General features: G+C 47.3%; 1 protein-coding gene and 1 pseudogene across 1 annotated transcript; both read left to right on the top strand.

The window, feature by feature from the left end:
- The first annotated feature begins 882 nt into the window (after positions 1 to 882).
- On the top strand, positions 883 to 3,542 carry LOC119253216 (patr class I histocompatibility antigen, A-108 alpha chain-like). The gene is made up of 5 exons (XM_054698123.1): positions 883 to 967; positions 1,247 to 1,516; positions 1,845 to 1,948; positions 3,347 to 3,378; positions 3,500 to 3,542. The coding sequence occupies exons 1-5, from the start codon at positions 901 to 903 to the stop codon at positions 3,540 to 3,542; spliced, it is 516 nt and encodes a 171-aa protein (XP_054554098.1). The 5' UTR covers positions 883 to 900.
- Positions 3,055 to 7,509, top strand: LOC129146279 (lathosterol oxidase-like; annotated as a pseudogene).
- Positions 7,510 to 20,858: the final 13,349 nt, after the last annotated feature.

Below are 20,858 nucleotides of genomic sequence, written 5' to 3'. Positions count from 1 at the left end.
ATCAATATGCAAGAAAGGACTATGGAAATGTAACAGAATAAGAAATATTCAATGATATTGTTTTAGGTTTTACTTTGCAAATAACCTTTGATAAAATACCACCTGTATAGATTTAATTTAGTATCAAAGTGGAATATTCGCAATGATGCGGAAATAGTACTTCAACACATTTGTGTGAGTCTATATACATTTTTTCATAGACTTCAACCAGAACCACAAACTAAATGCAGAAGGAAACATGAAAATCCTGCTGTCTTCTAATGAGACAGACAAGAAAGACAACTGCAAAAACAAAAAACATAAAAGATCCACGCTTTTCATTGCCCTGATTATTTTCACAAATAAGTTATTTTTCTTAAGAACACTTTCTATTATTATGCATTCGATTATTACTATTACTCTAACTGAAATAGTTACATGATTAAACACAGCTTTACTCCAAGTGTGGTAAATATGGGTAGAGATACCTCACACAAGATTATATACTTGGCGTCCTCCCTAATTTGTAACACCAGACACGGATCAGGAAAGGACAATGACTGAGAATCGCTGACCCAGTCCTTGGGCCTGGAATCATGGAGACAGGGTGGCCAAGCTTTGGGTGAGGAGAGGAAGGTGGAGAGCAAAGCCCTAGGTCCCCAGTGTGGTTCTCATAGTTCCAGGCCTCAGTCTGTGTCTAGGGCAGGAAAGTTACTCTTGGCTATACCCCACTGGCCCCTTGGTTTCACTTCTGTCTCCAACCAGCAGTGCCTGGGCCCTGCATACTTGTGACTCCTCCCCAGTTCTCAGTCCCCAGTGCCTGGAGCTTCCCAGAGAACCAATCAGCATCACTGCCTGCCCAGTTAAGTCTCCACCCACACCCTAGAGTCAGAAGCTCCCCAGACCTCAGCAGTGCTGGTCATGGGGCCCCCAACCTTCCTCCTGCTGCTTCTCTCCGGGCCTCTGGCCCCCACAGACCCCTGGGCTGGTGAGTGCAGGGTGAAGGGAAAAGGCTTCTGCAGAGGAAGCTGCTGCCTTAGGCCCCTCTGTCACCCCCGTGGCCCCCTCAGTCCTGGTCCCTTTCTGTCCCCCCACCTGCCTCCTCCTTTTGTCCCCCTGAGTCTTGCCCCCTCTGGACCCGCTGCCCATGTTCAGTCTCTGGAGCTCCCTCCCTCCTGGACACTTTCTCCCCTGCCCCATCTCCCTGGGATTCAGGACCCGCCCAGGGAGGAGGGTCAGCCCGGCTTTCACCCCTCCCCGCCCCCAGGCTCCCACTCTCTGAGGCTTTTAGAAACCGCGACGTCCTGGCCCGGCCTCGGGGAGCCCTGGTACTTCGCGGTGGGCTACGTGGACGACACGCAGTTCGGGCGGTTCGACAGTGACTCTCCGGATCAAAGGGTGGAGGTGCTGGCGCCCTGGGCGGAGCAGGTGGGGCAGGAGGATCAGGAAGAGGAGACGCGGAACCAAAGACTCTCGGCGCAGAGGCTCAAAGCGCTCCTGGAGGACCTGCGCGGCTACTACAACCAGAGCCGGGACGGTGAGCAGCGCGGGCCGGGGCGGGTCACCGCTCCCGCCCCCACCCCCCGCCCCTAGTCTCAGTGACCCCCTGAGCCTGTGGCACCTGCCAAGCTCCTTACCAGGGAAGAGCCCGCGGGACTTTCACCCTTTAGGTTTCATTTAAGTTTGGGATTATTCAGGGCGGGGGATCGGGTGCGGGCGGGAGACCACGGGGTGACTGAAGGGCGGGCTCAGGGTCTCACACGATCCAGAGGACTTTGGGCTGCGACGTGGGGCCCGACGGGCGCCTCCTCCGCGGGTACGATCAGTTCGCCTACGACGGCGCCGATTTCATCTCCCTGAGCGAGGACCTGCGCTCCTGGACCCCCGCGGACTCGGTGGCTCAGATCACCCAGCGCGAATGGGAGGAGGAAGGTCGGGCAGAGCAGGACCGGAGCAGCCTGGAGGGCAAGTGCGTGGAGTGGCTCCCCAGACTCCTGGAGATGGGGAAGGAGGCGCTGCAGCTCAGAGGTGAGAGGCCTTGGATCTCCCTGAGGCGCACACCCTACAGGAAAATGGAATAATGGTCAGTAAAGCGTCCCCTTCTGGCCAGAGAGGGAGCTGCCTGCCACGTTTTCAAGCTCCGGGATGGAGACTGGCCCAGAGGCTCCCACTTTTTCTGAAGGACAGTTAAGGAATCCAGTTTTTCCTGAGAAAGAGGGGAGACCACCCGTGAAATCACTCTTCACTGCATCTTTTTTGACCAGCAGCCATCTTAGAAACAATGAGTTTCTCTCTTGAGATCTTGTTTTTTTGGTCAGAGAACATTTTTAGAGATCTCACTCCTGCCTGTCTGTGTCATCACCCTCCACCCAAGTCAGCAACAAAATGCTTAGAGACCTGCATCCCACCCTGGGCTCTCTCCTACTATCCCAGACTCCCAGATCAGGCTGGTTTCTGGGGTGTGTGCTCCTCCCTCCAAATATACTGTTTTGTCCATTGGAAGGTGGTCACATGAGGCTGCTTCAGTATCCATGGAGGAAACAAAAAGCATGAAATTTCCCATTCTTCCCACTCAGGCCCCCAGTGGGCACATGTGACCCGTCATCCCACCTCTGACCAGAAGTTCACCCTGAGGTGCTGGGCCCTGGACTTCTACCCTGCGGACATCACCCTGACCTGGCAGCGAGATGGGAAGGACCTGACCCACAACACAGAGCTGGTGGAGACCAGGCCCGCGGGGGATGGAACCTTCCAGAAGTGGGCGGCTGTCGTGGTGCCTTCTGGAGAAGAGCAGAAATACACGTGCCATGTGCAGCATGAGGGCCTGCTGGAGCCCCGAGTCCTGAGATGGAGTAAGGAGAGGGATGTGGGCACTGAGGCTGTTCTCAGGGCCATCTGGCTTTCTTCTGGAGACCTTCAGAGGGTCAGTCTGAGGTCTCAGGGTCAGGGTCTGACCTTCTCTTCCCTTCCAGGGCCGCATACTCAGTCCTCCTCCATCTCAATGAACCTCATTTTTGGCCTGGTTCTCCTTGGAGGAGCGCTCATTGGATGTGTGATGGCTGCAGCTCTGAAGTGTTAGAAGAAGTACTCAGGTAGGGAAGGGAGTGGGGGATCTTGTCTACTGGGGACTCTCAAGTCTCAGGGAGAACTTGCCTTACCTGGTTAATGGAAAGTACCATCCACACACGTGTGTTGCCCAGAGGGCATTTAGGCCGGTCCCCCCTTACCTCCTTTCTTCATTTTTCCCAGTCCTGACCTGGGTTTTTAGTCACATTCTGGAAACTTCCCTGTTCTGCAGGATTAGAAGATTCCTTTAGGACTTCTGACCTCGCTCCTCTGTGGTCTCACATGATGTTTCTTCCCACAGGTGGACAAGGAGGAAGTTACATCAGGTTCCAAGTAAGTGTGGGTCAGGGGTTGGATCCCTGAGCCCCTGGAGACAGTGTAGATGGGGGAGTCACTCTCATCAGTTCCTCCTGTGGGCTCATCTCTGAGCAAGTTTTGTTGTGTTCTCCCACAGGCAACTGCAGTACCAGGGCTCTGAAGTGTATCTCAGTCCCTAAAGGTGAGACCCTGGAGGCCTGCAGTGGGAGTGTGGGTTTTTGCAGAGAGGCTGGCATTAAGTGATAGGGAAGCTTCCGGGAGGACATCTTGAGAATGCAGTGGACTATTGATCATGTTAACACTCAGGTAATTCATCTGAATTTCTTCATGATTATTTTCTTTCTTTCACAGTGTGAGACAGCCTTGTGTTGGCCTGAGTGTTACAGGATTTCTTTTTGCCCCATATTTTGTGGCTTTATGATCCCCTGGTTTAAACCACTTCATCCCTGCGAGAATGACCCATATCCAGAAGACCAGAAACTCAAGTGCTGGCAAGGATATGGAATAAATGGGGCAGTCCTACATTGTTTTTGGAATATAGACTGAGCCAGCCCTTATGGAGACAGTATTGAGGTTTCTTAAAAGAGTAAATGTGGTTCTGCCATTGGACCCAGGATTCTACACTGAATGTCTACTCACAGAGGAGAAATACTCTCCTGTGAATGGACCTGCACTCCCGTCACCATTGCAGCACTGTTTACAGTAGCCAAGCTATGGGAACCACCTAAATGCCCCAAACAGGTGACAAATGAAGATTACATGTATATATATATGTACATATACAGGTGATGTATGTACCTGTATAATGAAATAGCATTTCGTGATCAGAGAAACATAACTCATGCCCCTGCGGCAACATGGATGGAAGAGGGATAAATCAAAAGGAAAGAGAAATACTTACATATGGATGTAGAGAAAGCAGACGAAGGGCCAGATTAAGCCAAACTTTAAAACTAACCCTTAAGACCCGCCAGGCTGCGCCTATTGCTGACCAGGGCTGCAGACCAGCCCAGGCTTCCTGGCCTGGCAGCACTGGGTGGTGGACTGACCCTCTCAGACTTATTTGACGACAAAGCCTGACTCCACTGACTGAGTCCCCCGTTGTGTCTTGTTGCATCTACACCACCACTGGGTCCCCAGCCTCTGCTGTTTGCTGGGTCTGAGATGGATCTTGTACTTGATGCTGCAGATTATGACTTTTTACACCACTTATATATCCAGCCACATGGCAGAAGGTGACAATTTCTGACAGACTGTTATTCTCCTGATAGTAATAAATCTTGGTGCTTTTAACCTTTATTTTTTCTTTGCAACACTGAGTTATTACTTGTCTATAATTCACTAATAAAACATCCACAATTTTTTTAAATGATTTTTTAAAATTTTTGTATAGAGGAAATGGGGTGAAGGCCAGAGGTGTAAAAGCACTCACCAGAGACAGAGTGGGGAGTAGAGCAGGTGAGTCTACAGAAATACACTGCTAAGGGGAGAAGTTGGCAAGACAGGAGTGGTCTGCTGCACCATGTGGATAGCTCCCTGGCCAGTGATCCAACACAGGCATTTGTAGTGGGCCTTCTCAGTGGTTGTGCTGAGACTTAACCCCTAGGCCACCAGAGAGGCCCAACCCCCACAATTTTTAAAGAATCAAGTCTTGCAAGAAATTGTTTACTGTTACCTCATTACCATGGATTAAGTATTCTGACCATCTCACTGTTTCTGCTAGAGCTGAGAGGATACAGCAAATTATATGACAACGTAGGAGAGTTTCCAAATGGCTGGATTCAACTCATGACTAGTGTATGGTCCTTCCTCTTTTTCACCAACATACTGATCTGCTGGATTCACAGAGGCCTTCGCCAGACTTGTGTATAAGCGAACCATAAACTTCATCCTTCGGGAAGATTCCTACTCCACCTGCAAGTCATGCTTTTCACCCTGTGAATGACTTTCTTTTTACCATCTCTACCCTTTTATCTTTCCATTACACAACTTGTTTGTTTAGGTTTGTACGTCTTGGTCAATATTTGGACAATTTCCATTCATGATGGTGATTTTCATATCTTTTTTTTTTTTTTTTTTGAAAGATTTATTTATACAAGCACTGGGTACAGTCAGACATGCAGGAGGGTAAGCGAATTCACCAGAGCCAGAGCAGGGAGCAGAACAGGTAGACTGACGAAGTACACTGCTGAGGGGAGCAGCAGGCAAGACAGCAGAGGTCTGCGCGCCATGTGGGACCCTCACCGGCAGCCGGGGATCAAACCGGTGCTGCAGAGGCTGGCAGCCTCGCAGCCCAGTGCCCACCGCTGCGCCACCGGGGAGGTCCCGTATCTTTAGATCTTAAGGCCAGTTATTAATGGCTCAGCTGACCATACACACCTCTTCTTTGACTACAACTGTGGACAATATTTTACATTGTGGGATAGAATTGGAGGCTCATTCAAAAATTCTTCCTCTTTTAAAGGGAAAGGACCACAGTTATGTGAAGAAGGTGACAGAAGAAAAGCACAGTAGCCAGCAGGAAATGGTGAAAAATGAAAAGTTATTCCATGGAGAGGTGACAAAGGCTGAGCAGATTATTGCCCAATTACTAAATATTTTTAATGAGGGAAAATAATCTACATCCAACCAGGAGACATAGCAATGGTAACATTTGGATACTCTGCACTGAAGGCCCTGCTGAGGGATGGTCATGCTGAGAGACCAAGAGAAACCAACCTCATAAATAAGTACAGGGGTGACCTAAGAGGTGACTGTTTTTCCAGCCAGTGAATCTGTAACTTGTATTGTCTTAACAATAATTTTTAAAAAGGTGGAGAGAAAGTAAATTATTAGGGGACCAGGTTATATCCATTTACTTTAACCCACCACATTCATTAAGAAAAAACTCATTGTGCTTAGTAACACCAAGTTTCAGTGTCATAACAAGGAAGCACAAATACAGGATTCAGGTGGTGCCTGGTGTCAAGAGTGAGCTCCGTCTTCCGTGCTGGCCCAGCACTGACCACTTGTCATACTTTGTTCATGGGGAAGCCTCAGCATGACAGCAGGTCTGATAGAATCTAGTAGTAACTATGCAAATGACCCACTTCTTAGCGGGTGTGATGACACTGTCATCACCCTACACACAGGAGGCTTATTCTCTGGGGAAATTGTCAAATGTTACATTTTACTGATCAATGAATAAACTGGAATTTCTAAAAAATATCATACTACCATGATTCAATCCAGATGTGGAATTATTTAGCTAAAGATTTTGATGGTTTTTATTTAAAAACACTATGTAATAAGCACAAAATTATGTGACTTTAAATGTATTTGGAAAGGGAAACTTGATGGCCAAGTAGTATATTTGGCTGCTGGATTTTTGACTAAACTGATACACTGCACTTTTTCTATGTTTCGAAGTGAAAAACCTATGCTTTTCTATAAAAGGAAATAATTGCCAAATATTTAGGCTTGTCACTGAAGATTGATTTGGAATTCACAATCTTATCTCTGAGTAAGATGTGTTATCAACAGACCTTTCTGGACAGAGGTTGACATGGTGCAACTTCTCTTTAGAAGCCTCAGCCTGGCTGCTGTGCAGAATCAAGAGGTGAAGGTGATAAATGTAGGAAACTAGAACAGATTCTAGGATGTAAAATTTGGTAGCTTTATGGCGTATGATCAGGAAAATAATAGGAAGTGTTTGGATCTGGATATATTTAGAGATGGAGTTTACAGCATTTCCTAATGTAACATCTGGGTTGTGAGAAAAAGGGGTCAGGATGCCACCCAACATCTCACACTGTGAAGTAGAGATGTGGAGCCTGCAGTGACACAAAGTAGCACATTTGTGGAAATGGCATCTGAGGTGTTCATTAGGAGAGCTGAAGCTGAGGGTAGTTCCAGCTGAAGCTGGAACTGCATGATGGTGGCAGTTGGACAGATGTTGGCAGCCTGCTGCCTTAAAGGGAACCAGAGTCTCTGAGTGGACCTGTTCACTCTGCACACGAAGTTCCAGGAAGTTAGAAGTTCTGCAAATAGAACTTCCCAGAATTGATTCCTATTCTCTGACGACGTACTGGCTTGTGGGCATGATCCCCACTAACCAGGGAAGCTTGTTCCAGCAGTAACTTATTCGTTTGTATAAGCATAAACACAATTGAGTGCTATTTTCTTTTTTGAAAAAAGATTTATTTGATTTATGCATACAACAGCTGGGAGTAGGCCAGAGGTGCGGAAGCAGGGGGAGGGAAGAAGAGTCATCAGAAAGAGAACGGGGAGCAGAACAGGCAGATTGACTGAAATACACTGCTGAGGGGAGCAGCAGGTGAGACAGGAGAGGTCTGCTGCACCATGTGGGTAGCTCCCTGGCTGGGGATCTGATTCAGGCCTCAATGGCTGCCAGTAGCTTCATAGTGCTGAGACTTAACCCCTTGCTCCACCAGGGGGCCTCTGTGTGCTATTTTCTTATCCTTTTGTTCATATCTTTAATAAAAGCTTTTCTGGGAGAGTGAAAGGCAGAGTTGCTGTCTAGGGCTCTCCCCAGCCTTTCCCTGCTGCAAATTCATTTAGTCTCTGAGTCTTGTTAATAACTGAGAACTTCTCATCATCTGTCTGCAGCAGACAAGCCAGGAGCACAGGTGACATATGCACACTGAGAAACAGATCTGGGATGTGATGTGATGTACATGATATTTGAAGTCTTGAACATGATGGGTCTCCCAGGGAGTGATGACTAAGGAAAATAAAGGAGCAGGACTGAGCCCTAAAACCCCTTGTGTTAAGACCACCTCCCAGAGCCAACTGTATACTCTGACACCACGTGGAGAAGGCAGGGAGACCAGGGACACTTGCCCACTTCAGACGCACAAGGTCTAGAACAGAGTCTGAGAGTCTGTTCATAATAACATTGGTGCTGATCATACTTTTAGCAGAAGAGCGAGACCAGATTCCTGGCTGTGCGTCAGCCTCACCTGCAGGGCGTGTTGAGGAAGTGATTCCCAGTTTCCTGTTCATCACTCTGAGCCGCTGGGTCTGGGAGAGACATGAGTGTTGGTAACACGCCCACATATGTCCTGGGGCTCAGCCAGATTGGTGCCCCCTGATGTCAGTGATCAGGGAGCTGTGAGGACCTGGGAGGAAAAGACAAGACATGTGCTGGGGGGTCTGTTTTGCTTTCCCTCCCAGGAGGCATATCCAGGTGGACATGAAAAGTGGTTCAGCAGAAGGAAAATCTGTCACTGTCCCTGGATGGATTTCTCACTCATTTGATAAAAATTTACAGCACAGATTTTTCAAGTAAAATTTAGGAAAGGCATTAGTAAATACATGTGAATGTATACATTTGTATATAATAGTGTAGTGTGTGATATTGACTCCAGATCCCTGGGGCTTACCCAGCTGTTTCCTGCCCCCGAGTGGTGGGACATGCAGGCTTTGTTGGTGCGGCTTCCCCAGTGGGCACAGCCAGAGGCCAGTGGGAGCAGGAGTCTGAAAGGGCTGGCAGCAGCAATGGGGGTTTCCTGCCCTGGTACCCTATGTGTACACGTGGGAGCTGGTGGGCACAGCTCTAGAGGTGGTGGCAGAGGGGGGTTTCCTTCCCCAGAGCAAGCCAGGGTTAAGCAGAGGAGCCCCTAGGGCTTAGGCTCCCCCTAGGGAGCTGCTTCTGGGCAGCACCAAGGCCACCCTGCAGTGGGTGCCACAGGACAGCTTCACCGAGGCCACCTTGCTGGGCTAAGGGTGAGAACTGGGGGGGTATCAGCTGGGTTTGAATGGACCCCAGCCACTCTGGCAGGCTCCAGAGGCCACTGCTTGAGGACAGGGCCCAGACCACCCTGACAGCTGTGCCTACTGCAGCCAGCAGCGGGAGTGGCAGTGGGTGACAGTAGGTGGGCACTTCACCACCAGCCCCCATCAGTGTCATGGACAAAGACGGCAGCCAATCTGGCTGTAGAGGCTCTCTGTCCCCCCACACCGCCCCAGGGCATGCAGTCCGCTGAAGTACAACAGCAAGGTTGTACTTGCTGCTGACTGTCCAGCACCATCTCCCAGTGCTGTGGCCTGAAAGGTCTGGCCCAGCGATCAGGCTGTGGCTGTGCCTGCTGGGGTGTTTCCTCAGAGGGGAGCAACCGTGAGTTGGATCCTGGCCCAGTGCTTGCGGCTGTGCCACCAGCTCCAGGCCCTCCTTAACAGGACTGTCCCACCATATACGGGCAGCCTTAATTTGGGACTATGGGACGCTGCAGACACTATCTGGGGTAACATAGCTGGCTACTGAGGCCTTAGAGAATCTTTATTTCCCTGCTCTCCTGTTTGTTAAAGAAACCTCATTGGGCCTCCTCAGTGGCGCAGCGGTTGAGCGCTGGGTTGCGAAGCTGCCCGCAGCCTCCGCGGCGCCAGTTCAATCCCTGGCTGCTCCCTGGCCACCGGAGGAGGGTCCCACATGGCGCGCAGACCTCTCCTGCCGCCCACTGCTCCCCTCAGCAGTGTACTTTGGTCCTTCTGCCTGCTCTGCTCCCCGCTCTGGCTCTGGTGGGTTCTCTCACCCTCCCGCGCTTCTGACTGTACCCAGTGCATGTATAAAAACAAACAAACAAATAAAACATGCCTCTTTAAAATAATAAAAAAAAAAAGAAAAAAAAAAGAAACCTCATTGCTGTTCCCTGAGCCTGAGTGGTCTTGCAATTAAGCACATGGGTGAGAAACACAGACAGTGCCCTGTCCTCTACCTTAGCTCTGTCCTTCTGAGAGAGGGTCAGGGAGGAAGGGCCCCTACCTACAGGAGTCTGCACAGGAAGGGCCCACACAGGAATCTGCACACACACAGGCTGCACGTACACGCTACATGACTCATGATCTGTTTTCTTTGAACTAAAGCTCCTGTTTTAAACTAAGATTACTGCCCTGATGATGCCCCAGAGAGTGCTGGACACTGACGCCCTCTGATGTACCAGGGTCAGGATAACTGGGAAGCTGATGGCAAGTTCTGGGGCTGATTAGATCATTCTCCAGGATCGATCACATACTGGGACACAAGACAAACATCAACAGATACACCAAGAATGAAATCATACCAACCATCTTCTCGGACCATGAAGGCATCAAACTAGAAATAAACCATAAAAAGAAGGCAAAGAACTCTCCTACCTCATGGAGAATGAAACCCACACTACTGGAAGACCACTGGACTAATGAGGAGATCAAAGAAGAAATTAAAATATTCTTTGAGTTGAATGACAAGGAGGACACCAATTTCCTAAATGTATGGGATGCAGCAAAAGCGGTAATAAGAGGAAAATATATAGCAATAGAGTCTCACATCAAGAAACAAGAAAGAACTCAAAGAAACAACCTAATTTCAAAGCTCAAAGAATGAGAATGATCTAGAAAAAGAACAACAAAAAAACCCCTAAAACCAGTAGAAGAAAAGAAATAATAAAAACCAAAGCAGAAATAAATGAAATCAACACTGAAAAAACAATCCAAAAGATCAATGAAACCAAAAGCTGGTTCTTCAAAAAAAGAAATAAAATAGACAAGCCCCTAGCCAGGCTCACAGAGGAAAAATGGGAGAAAGCACAATTAAACAGGATCACAAATGAAAGAGGAGAAATCACAACGGACACAGCAGAAATCAAAAGAATAATCAGAAACTACTATGAACATTTATATGGAAACAAGTTCAATGATCTAGAAGAGATGGACAAATTCCTACAACTCTACTATCACCCAATGCTAGATAAAGAAGAAATAGAACAACTAAACAGACCAATTACACGCAGCAATTTTGAAATGGTAATCAAAAACCTTTCTAAAAACAAAAGTCCAGGATCTGATGGATTTACAAATTAATTCTACCAAACATTCAGAGATGAATTAGTGCCTATCCTTTACAAACTCTTCCAAAAAATTGAGAAGGAAGGGATAATACCAAACAGATTCTATGAAGCCAACATTATACTAATACCAAAACCGAACAAGGACAACACAAAAAAAGGAAACTACAGGCCAATCTCCCTAATGAACACTGATGCAAAAATCCTCAATAAAATTTTAGCTATTAGAATCCAACAATGTATCCATAAGATAATTCACCACGACCAAGTAGGATTCATCCCAGGGACACAAGGATGGTTCAACATCCAAAAATCAATCAACGTCATCCAACACATCAACAAAAAGGAATATAAAAACCATATGATAATATCAATAGCTGCTGAGAAAGCTTTCAAAAAAGGACAACACCCATTCATGATAAAAACCCTTGAAATTCTTGGGATACAAGGAACATACCTCAACATCAAAAAGGCCATATATGACAAGCCAACAGCCAGTATCATTCTCAATGGTAAAAAGCTGAAAGCATTTCCATTAAGATCTGGAACAACACAAGGATGTCCACTCTCACCACTGCTTTTCAATATAATACTGGAAGTCCTAGCCAGAGCAATAAGACAAGAGAAAGACATACAAGGAATCCAAATAGGAAAAGAAGAAGTTAAACTACCACTATTTGCAGATGATATGATAATATACATAGAGAACGCCAAAAACTCCACAGAAAAACTAATTCAACTCATCAATCTGTTTAGTAAAATGTCAGGACACAAAATCAACACGCAAAAGTCAGTAGCCTTCCTATACACAAACAATAAATCTGAAGAAGAAGAAATAAATAAAAACCATCCCTTTTATTATTTACCCAAAAAAAAATCAAACACTTGGGAAAAAAATCTAACAAAAGAGGTAAAGGACCTATACAAAGAAAACTATAAAACACTGTTAAAAGAAATAGAAGAAGACACAAAGAAGTGGAAAGACATCCCCTGCTCATGGACTGGAAGAATTAACATTATCAAAATGGCCATCCTACCAAAAGCAATATACAGATTCCATGCTATTCCAACAAAAATTTCAATGTCATTCTTCAAAGAAATAGAACAATTATTGATGAAATTCATTTGGAATCACCAAAAACCCCGAATAGCCAAAGCTCTTCTGAAAAAAAAAAAAAGAAGGGAATGGAGGCATCACACGCCCAGACTTCAAACTATACTACAAAGCTATAATCATCAAAACTGCATGGTATTGGAACAAGAACAGACACACAGACCAATGGAATCAAATAGAAAATCCAGAAATAAACCCACAGATTTATGGTCAACTAATATTTGACAAAGGAGCAAAGAATATGCACTGGAGCAAAGAAAGTTTGTTCAATAAATGGTGCTGGGAAAACTGGGTTGCTACATGCAAAACAATGAAGCCTGACTACTACCTCACACCATGCACAAAAAACAACTCAAAATGGATTAAAGAACTAGACATAAGACCTGAAACCATAAAATACATAGAAGAAAACACAGGCTAAACACTACATGACATGCACCTCAAAGACATCTTTACAGACACATCACCCAAAGCAGTGATAGTGAAGGCAAAGATAAACAGCTGGGACTACATCAAATTAAAGAGCTTCTGCACCAAAACAAAGAGAAACCCCACCGACTGGGAGAACATTTTTGCACACAACACTAATGATAAAGGACTGACCACAAAAATTACAAATGATGAGACTCAACAAAAACAAAGAAAATAATCCAGTCAAAAAATGGGCAGACAGGTATATGAAACTTGTATATGAAAAAATGTTCAACATCACTTGTAATCAAAGAACATTAAAGATTTTTACAAAGTAAAAATCAAAACCAACAAGCAACTATAAGCCAGAGACACACTACTGGGGGGAGGGGGCAGGGAGGGAAGGGGAGAGGAAGGACTAGAGTCAAAATAAGGGGTGGGGGCAACTGTAAGGGGGATATAACCAAAATGAAAATGCATACATTGTGCAAAGATGAAAAAAGATGTAAGAATTATAAAATAAAATATTTATTAAAAAAAGAAAGTTCTGGGGCTGATCATGATGGACACCAGGAGTGTCAGCTGTGACGGGCTGTTCTGATGGACGATTTGCTCAGAACATAAAGTTTGTCAGTACAGAGAGCACCAGGGGACACAGAGGAGAGAGACGTGTGGAGAAGCCGCCTTGCCTCTTGGCTTTGGACTTGAACCAGGAACTTAGAGACCTGGAAGGAGATGCCTGGAAGAGACCCATGGGGAGAACAACCCTTACTTCGACTTGTACTTTAATTTTGCTCCTTTGGCCCAGACTTGCTGGGTCCTTCCATCCACTTCCCAGGTCCCCACCTGAACGTGCCTCAGACTTGGAGGTCCTTTCAGGCCGCAGTGGCCCTGCTTTGGGCCAGGCCTGTGTGGTTGGGTCTTTACCCACGTGGGGATGGGGGACTTTGGGTGTTTTATTCGCAATATGTTCATTCTTCTCTTTTCTCTCCATGCACATTAATTCTTTAAAGTTCTTTCACACTAAGAAAAAATATATACAAATATGTCATGACTAAACTACAAAACTTATGCAAAACTAAACCCTTAAATATTGTATCTTTTTATGAGCAAACTGAAACAGCTGCTTTTCTCTTTCTCACCAAGATGTAAAACTTTTACTAAGTATTCTGATTTCTCATGTCAAATGTTGTTTGCAAAAATCCAATAAAGTTCTTTTGCCCCCTCTCTTTAACAGACAATTGGAAATACGGGTATTTTACCAAGGCTTTGTCTGGAATGTTTTGTTTTCAGAAACCAGACTGATCTCAGTGACTACAAGGAAACAATAACCTGGCACCCATTTTAGGGGTACAAAATGCATGTCATGAGGGTAAGAAGGCTGTTGACATGCCCAGAAACCCCAAATGTCTCGGGAGCCTGGAGAGGGATTTCCCCTCGAGGTACTGCAGGCCATGTCTGATGGTGAGATCTTGGCGTGGTCCTGAGCCCTGACTCCTGGCTTTTAGGAGCTCTGAGGGTTCCTATATGAAGTTCCCACAAAGCAAAATTAAAAGGTCTGCATAATAATTTCTGTTCCCGTTGAATTCATGCAAACTGACTATGGCGGGGTAGTGTCTGGGTGAGGCCAGGGACTGATAACAAGTTCTGGGGGCTGAACGTGCTGGATACCAGGAGCAGTAACTGTGACGGGCTGTCCTGATAGCTGTTTGCTGTGACTGCCTGTGCGTGACTGATTACAACAAGGCCAGCTGGAGGTGAGATGGCAGAACGGGCCCTTCAGGGTGCGATGTCCCCCATTCTCTCAGATCAATGGCCAGTGATCTAAAAAGTGAAAGTGCTTATAGATTCCATTCCTGGCTCTGCTTATGCCTTTCTGGTAGTGTCTGGCAGCATTCCCAGGCCTATTCCTCTAAACAGTTGTAGATATTTGCTGTCTGTCCTGTCAGATGTGTGGTATGCAAGTGCTTTCTCCCTCTCTGCAGGGGCTACATGCATTATGGTGCCTTCCTGTGCAGAAACTTTTTAGTGTGATGGAGCCCCTGCTGTTTATATTCCCTTTTTTAAATTTTTTTAAAAGATTTATTTATTTATTTATGCAAGAACCAGGGTACAGGCCAGATGTGCTGAAGGATGAGAGGATTCACCAGAGACAGAGAGGGGAACAGAACAGGCAGAGTGACCAAAGTACACTACTGAGGGAGCTGCAGGTGAGACAGAAGAGGTCTGCTGTGCCATGTGGGTCTCTCCCTGGCTGAGGATTGAACTTGTGCTGTGGTAGCTGCAGATAGCATCATAAGTTGCATCTTAACCCCTTGGGCCACCGGGGAGGCCCTGTATTCCCTTTCGTTCTCCTTGCTGCAGGGGATAGAGCCACAAATATATCTCTGAAATGTATGTCATGTTATGTTCTGTCCTTCTTTCTTCCATGTATTTTATGGCTTCTGGTCCTACATCCCAGTCTATTATCCATTTTGAGTTAATTTTTGTGTGAGGTGGGAGACAGTGGTCTAGTTTCATTCTTTTTTTTTTTTTAAAGATTTATTTATTTATACAAGCACTGGGTACAAGCACGGGAGGGTGAGAGGAGTCACCAGAGCCAGAGTGGGGAACAGAAACAAGCAGACTGAGGAAATACACTGCTGAGGGGAGCAGTAGGCACTGCAGGAGAGGTCTGCCGTGCCATGTGGGACCCTCGCCGATGGCCAGGGATTGAACCGGCGCTGCAGAGGCTGCAGGCAGCTTTGCAGCCCAGCGCTCAACCGCTGTGCCACTGGGGAGGCCCTAGTTTCATTCTTTTGCATATATCTGTCCAGTGTCCCAGCACCATTTCTCGAGGAGGCTTTCCCTGTGAACCCCTCATCTTAACCTTATCTACATAAACTTTACTGGATTGCACATTGGAGAAAGGGGCTTACTTCTTCCAATCAGTAGTTGTATTTTCAATTCACAATTCATTTTACATTCTCCTCTGTCTTTTGGCAACCTTAGGTATTTACCTGAAACTATTTCAAAAGCACTTGAAACGATTAAAAAAGTTAGAGGTGTATGTCCATTAAAGAGGGAAGGAAATGATTAACCCACCAGCATCAGGACAATTTGTATCTCACAAGACAGAACAGGGAACAGGGAACAGTGTGTGTTGACAAAGCAGCAGGAACAGGCCCTGAAGAGCTGGAGAGGCAGTGAGGGGGTTGAGTGTCCTTCCTGCAGGGTGTCCAGTGTCCCCCAGGGTTGTCCAGGGACACCTTCCCTGAGCTCTGTACCCTCTCTCTTTTCCTTCTCCACAAGGGCTCAAGGGCAGCATTCAGGGGAAGATGAGGTTTCTGGGTGTGTCCTCCTGGGTTTGAGTCCACTCCTCCCCCTGGGGTGGGTGGAACTGGGGGCTGGGCTGGGCTGAGAGCTGGGCTAGGGGTGGGGCCTCTCCTGCAGCTGCAGCCCCTCCCCCAGGATGTCTGGCTGGTCTTGGAGGGCAGGGTAACTTGGGTCTTTTATTGGGAAACTGTTATCCCATCTTCCCTTCCTCTCCATGCGGGCTCCTCTACTGACTCTCTCACACTAGGAGTTTGCTCTGCCTTTAGGTGGCAGATGGCAGAACCCAAAAAAATCATGCAGGCTTGGGGTCCCTCAGGGTGAGGGGGGCCCTCATTCTGCCTGCTAACAGACTGAGGGTGTTTTCTCTGATTAGGACTCATTTCCCTTCTCTGCTGCTCTGTCCCACTGGTCTCTCACCCTGAGACAGGAATCCCCCCAGAGTTAGAGAGGACCTGGAGGAAGCCCTCACTGGACATCTGAGCAGGCTCCTGCTGTGTTTAGGGCAGGACTAAACACTCTGCTCTGAGCAAAGTGGGTCTGGGATGTGGTTCCATGAGGTAGGAAGGGAAGGGAGGATGTTTTTCTCCAATAAACCTCATGGTTTAGAAGCACAGAGGCTTCCAGAAACCCTGAGAGGAGCCAGGTCTGACTTCCTTGGTCTCAGGGTCCAAGGGGTCACTAGGAAGGGCACTGCTCCTACTGGTGGGGGAGTCCCTGGGCCCTGCTCCCCCCTAAGCCCAGAGCTCCTGGCTGCCCTGCTCCTCTGTGTGGGCCTGGCTGCCTCCTGCCCTGTCTCTCCCCAGCCCTGAGGAGATGGCGCCTGCTCCTGCCCCAGCTCTGTGCTCTGCCTCCTCCCCTCCCTGCTGCTCCTCCTCCAGCTATCCCCCCAGGGGTCCCCAGGTGAGTGTGTCCCTCCCTGTCCTGTGTCCCCCTGGGGTGGGTGGGGCCCAGGGCTCTGGGAGCTCTTCCTTCAGGAAGGATGGCTGTGTGTGGGCCTTGGCTCTAGAAAGAAGGGGGTGCTCCCAGGGGGAGGGAGAGGAATCAAAACAGGGGAGGGAATCGCACCGGGGCTATGGTGATCATGCAGGGGTGACTTGGTGGTGGGAATTTTATGGGGACAACACCTGAAAGGAGAAATCAAACATTGTACAAAAATGAAGAATAATGTAAAAATATGTAAATAAATAAATTTAAAAAAATGTACAGGTACCTGAGATATTTTAGGATGAGGGGGCTGTGCTGTTTGTGCTCTAAGGTAGTTCCAGGATTCTAGTAATTATTTATATTTACCTAACTGTCCATCTAAAATTGGAGAATTTTATTTCATGTAAAGATCTTAAGAAATAAAAGAGGAGAGAAAGAAGACAAAGTAAATCACTATAGATAATTAAAAGCAGAGAATTCATTGCTAGCAGTTCTGTCCTAAGGAATGGTAAAGGAAGTCTTCTAGGCCCAGGGAAATGACACTAGATAATAACTTACACATTAGAGCAATAACTAGCAACAGAGACACACAGAATACTCTTTTTTTGTAGACTTGTCTTAATTTATTGAACAGATATGATTGCTTAAATTTTTGTATTGTGACGTTTTATTTGGCTTAAATGTATTTTTGATTAATATATATTTATTATAATAATAGCATTAAGGTGGTTCAATAGAACTCTATTGCTGTAAATTTCTATATTTTGTGGGATGTAGTTCAATTAAGTAGATTTTGAAAAATTAAAGATACAAATTTCAATACTTAGAACAATAAAAAGTACTGAAATAAATATATCTAAAGAAACATGAAGAATTAATTTCACAGAAAAATATTTGCTTGAATCAAAGAAAGGTAAAGATGATGAAATGGAATAAAAAAGATGTGAGACAATTAAAAAATAAACATCAAAATGATAGACTCAAATCTGACCATATCAAAAATCATGTTAGTAGTGGGCCTCCCCGGTGGGCGCAGAGGTTGAGCGCTGGGTTGCGAAGCTGCCCGCGGCCTCTGCTGCGGCGCCGGTTCGATCCCCGGCTGCTCCCCGGCCACCAGAGGAGGGTCCCACATGGCGCGCAGACCTCTCCTGCCGCCCGCTGCTCCCCTCAGCAGTGTACTTCGGTCCTTCTGCCTGTTCTGCTCCCCGCTCTGGCTCTGGTGAATTCTCTCACCCTCCCGTGCTTCTGACTGTACCCAGTGCTTGTATAAACAAAACAAACAAACAACTAAATAAATAAAACATGCCTCTATAAAAAATATATTAATTAATTAATTAATTAATTAATTAATTAATTAGTAGTGGGGCTCCCCTGGTGGGGCAAGAGGTTAAGATACAACCTATGAAGCAATACACAGCCAGTGCAGCACCAGTTCCATCCCTGGCCAGGGAGCTACCCACGTGGCGCAGCAGACCTCTCCTGACTTGCCTGCTGCTCCCCTCAGCAGTGTATTTCAGTCAATCTGCCTGTTCTGCTCCCCACTCTGTCTTTGGTGGATCCCCCCACCTCCCACACCTCTGGCCTATACCCCAGTTCTTGTATGCATAAATAAATAAATCTTTAAAAAAAATAAATGAGTGTCTCCATGGTGACACAAGGGATTAAGAGGCAATCTATGAGGCTATCTGTAGCCACTGCAGCAAGAGTTCCATCCCCAGCCAGGAAGATGCCCACATGGTGTGGCAGACCTCTCCTGTCTCACCCTCTGCTCTCTTAAGCAGTGTATTTCAGACAGTCTGCTATTCTGTTCCTCACTCTGTCTCTGGTGAATCCTCTCACATCCCGCACCTCTGGCCTGTACCCCCACTCTTATATTCATAAATAAATAAATCTTTAAAAAAAATAAATCAACTAAAATTCCAATCAAAAGTCTGAGATTCTCAGATTGGATAATATCAAGGAGACTTACAGTCTATGTGTGCTAGAAAGACATTCTATACAAACAAATATAGGTTAAAAGTAAAAGAGTGAAAAGACATGCCAAAGAAATAGAAACCTTTCCTGTCATTGCAGGAGGTGGCAGGGGCGAGGCCTGAGGGACCCAGACAGCAGGTCCCTGCCTCTTGTCCAGGAGGAAGAAGAGACAGGCCCCCAGGCCTGGGCTCCCAGGGCTAGGGAGGGGGGAAGTACCACCCTCCAGGTTCCAGGGGTGGGTGGTCTCACTCTGGGCAGGAAGGTCCATCTTTGACATCTTGAGTATGGAGTGTGGACACCTGGCCTGGAGGGTGAGGCTGGGGGACACATTCTGTTCTGGGGAGAAGTTAGTCGGCAAGCCAAGATCTACTCCTGGCTGATCTCCTGTGTCACCTCAGACTCCTGGCTCCTCCCACCCTTGCCCTCTGTGTTCCAGAACATGGAGTCCAAGGCCTGGGCCACTCCTCTTGGTGCAGGGGCTCCTGGTACCTGAGATAGTGTCCAGGGGCTGAGGGCTGTGAGCTGAGATTGGGCTCACATTGGTGCCTGAGACTGGGCTGTGAGGTCCCAGCACAGGGAGGGGCTCCGAATCCAGGGTCAGGGCCCAGGACTGGCCCCAGTAGGTGGCACAGGCCTTGTGTGCCCCCTCTCTGGGGTCCTTGATTCTCCCTGTCACCCCAGCATAAGGGGGACTTGCTCTGGAAGAGGGGAATCCCTTCATCACCACTCCTCTCTTCCTTTCCCATCTTCACCTAGAATGTGAGTCACCACACACCTGCAGTGCCGAAAATGCCTTTAATTTCAGTACAGTTAACGGTCAGTTACAGAGCTGTCAGCACAGAAACAATAGATCAGGCACCCCCACACTCATGTCCCCTAGGGAGTCACTGCTCAGGTGATTCCCCTTTTGCTATCCTATGACCTCTTCCCTCCTCCAGCCCATGCTAACGGTGAAGAGTTTAGTGTTGATTCCCTGGGGAAGGAGGCTTCAACCCTGGAGTCAGCAGAGAAACAAGTGACAAGGCCTCTGGTGAAGGTCTCAGACCTGGTATGTTTGTGGGGTCCACCTTGGACCTTGGATCCAGCTGTTATGGCCTGGAGACCTGCTCCTCCCTAAAACAAAGTCTATGGTTATTAGTGGAGAGGACCAGCATGTCAGCGTGTGTTTGGGGAAACAGGTCAGACACAGAACCTGACTCTGGATGGAGGCTCCCCTTTGTGTGTACACAGCCCTGTCCCTCTCGGAGCCCCAGGAGAACCTGGGAGATCACAGGGTTCTCACTATCTGCCCTCAGCCCCGTGGCCACACGGGGGCGCTGCGGCGCTGTCCTAGTCTAGCAGGGGGAGAGGCTGGGTGTTGTGACTGAGGCTGAGAGGGTGAGCTGGGGCTGAGCATCACTGGGGGAGGGGGTGAGATGCCCTGTGAGCAGCCCTGGCACCAGGCTGGGGAGGGGGGAGTGGAGGAGAGGAGAGGAGGCTCTGGCGCTGCCCCGTGTCTGAGGCGCCATCTTCTCTCCCCACAGCCTCTCTCTGCAGCCCCTTGATGACAACCCCCTGGAGACTGCAAAGCAGATGCTTTTCCCTTCACTCCCTGTGCCTTTCCTGAGGGCTATTTTTAATTTTTTTAATTGAAGTAACACTGATTTACAGTACTGTGTGTGATTTAGGGGAATAATTTCACATCTCTTTGGATCTATATTACCAAAGCACATACTTTTCTCATCCACTCCCTGTCCCTGTCCCTTTGCTGAGGGCTATTTTTCAAATTTCAGTAACATTGATTTACAATTCATGTAGGGAACAGGCTCACATCTCTTCAGAGGTAGTGACTGCACCATCCCCTCCACCCCAGCACCCAGAGACCTTCACCAGATCCATTGTGCCCCCACACTCTGCTCTCCCCTTCTTTCCCCTTCTAGTAGCCTCATTTCAGA

The sequence above is a fragment of the Talpa occidentalis genome, unplaced genomic scaffold, assembly GCF_014898055.3.
Source record: "Talpa occidentalis isolate TD23 unplaced genomic scaffold, MPIMG_talOcc4v2.1 talOcc4.2, whole genome shotgun sequence".
Lineage (NCBI taxonomy): Eukaryota > Metazoa > Chordata > Mammalia > Eulipotyphla > Talpidae > Talpa > Talpa occidentalis.
Note: the sequence above shows the minus strand (reverse complement) of the source record. Positions and strands in the feature narration are given on the sequence as shown.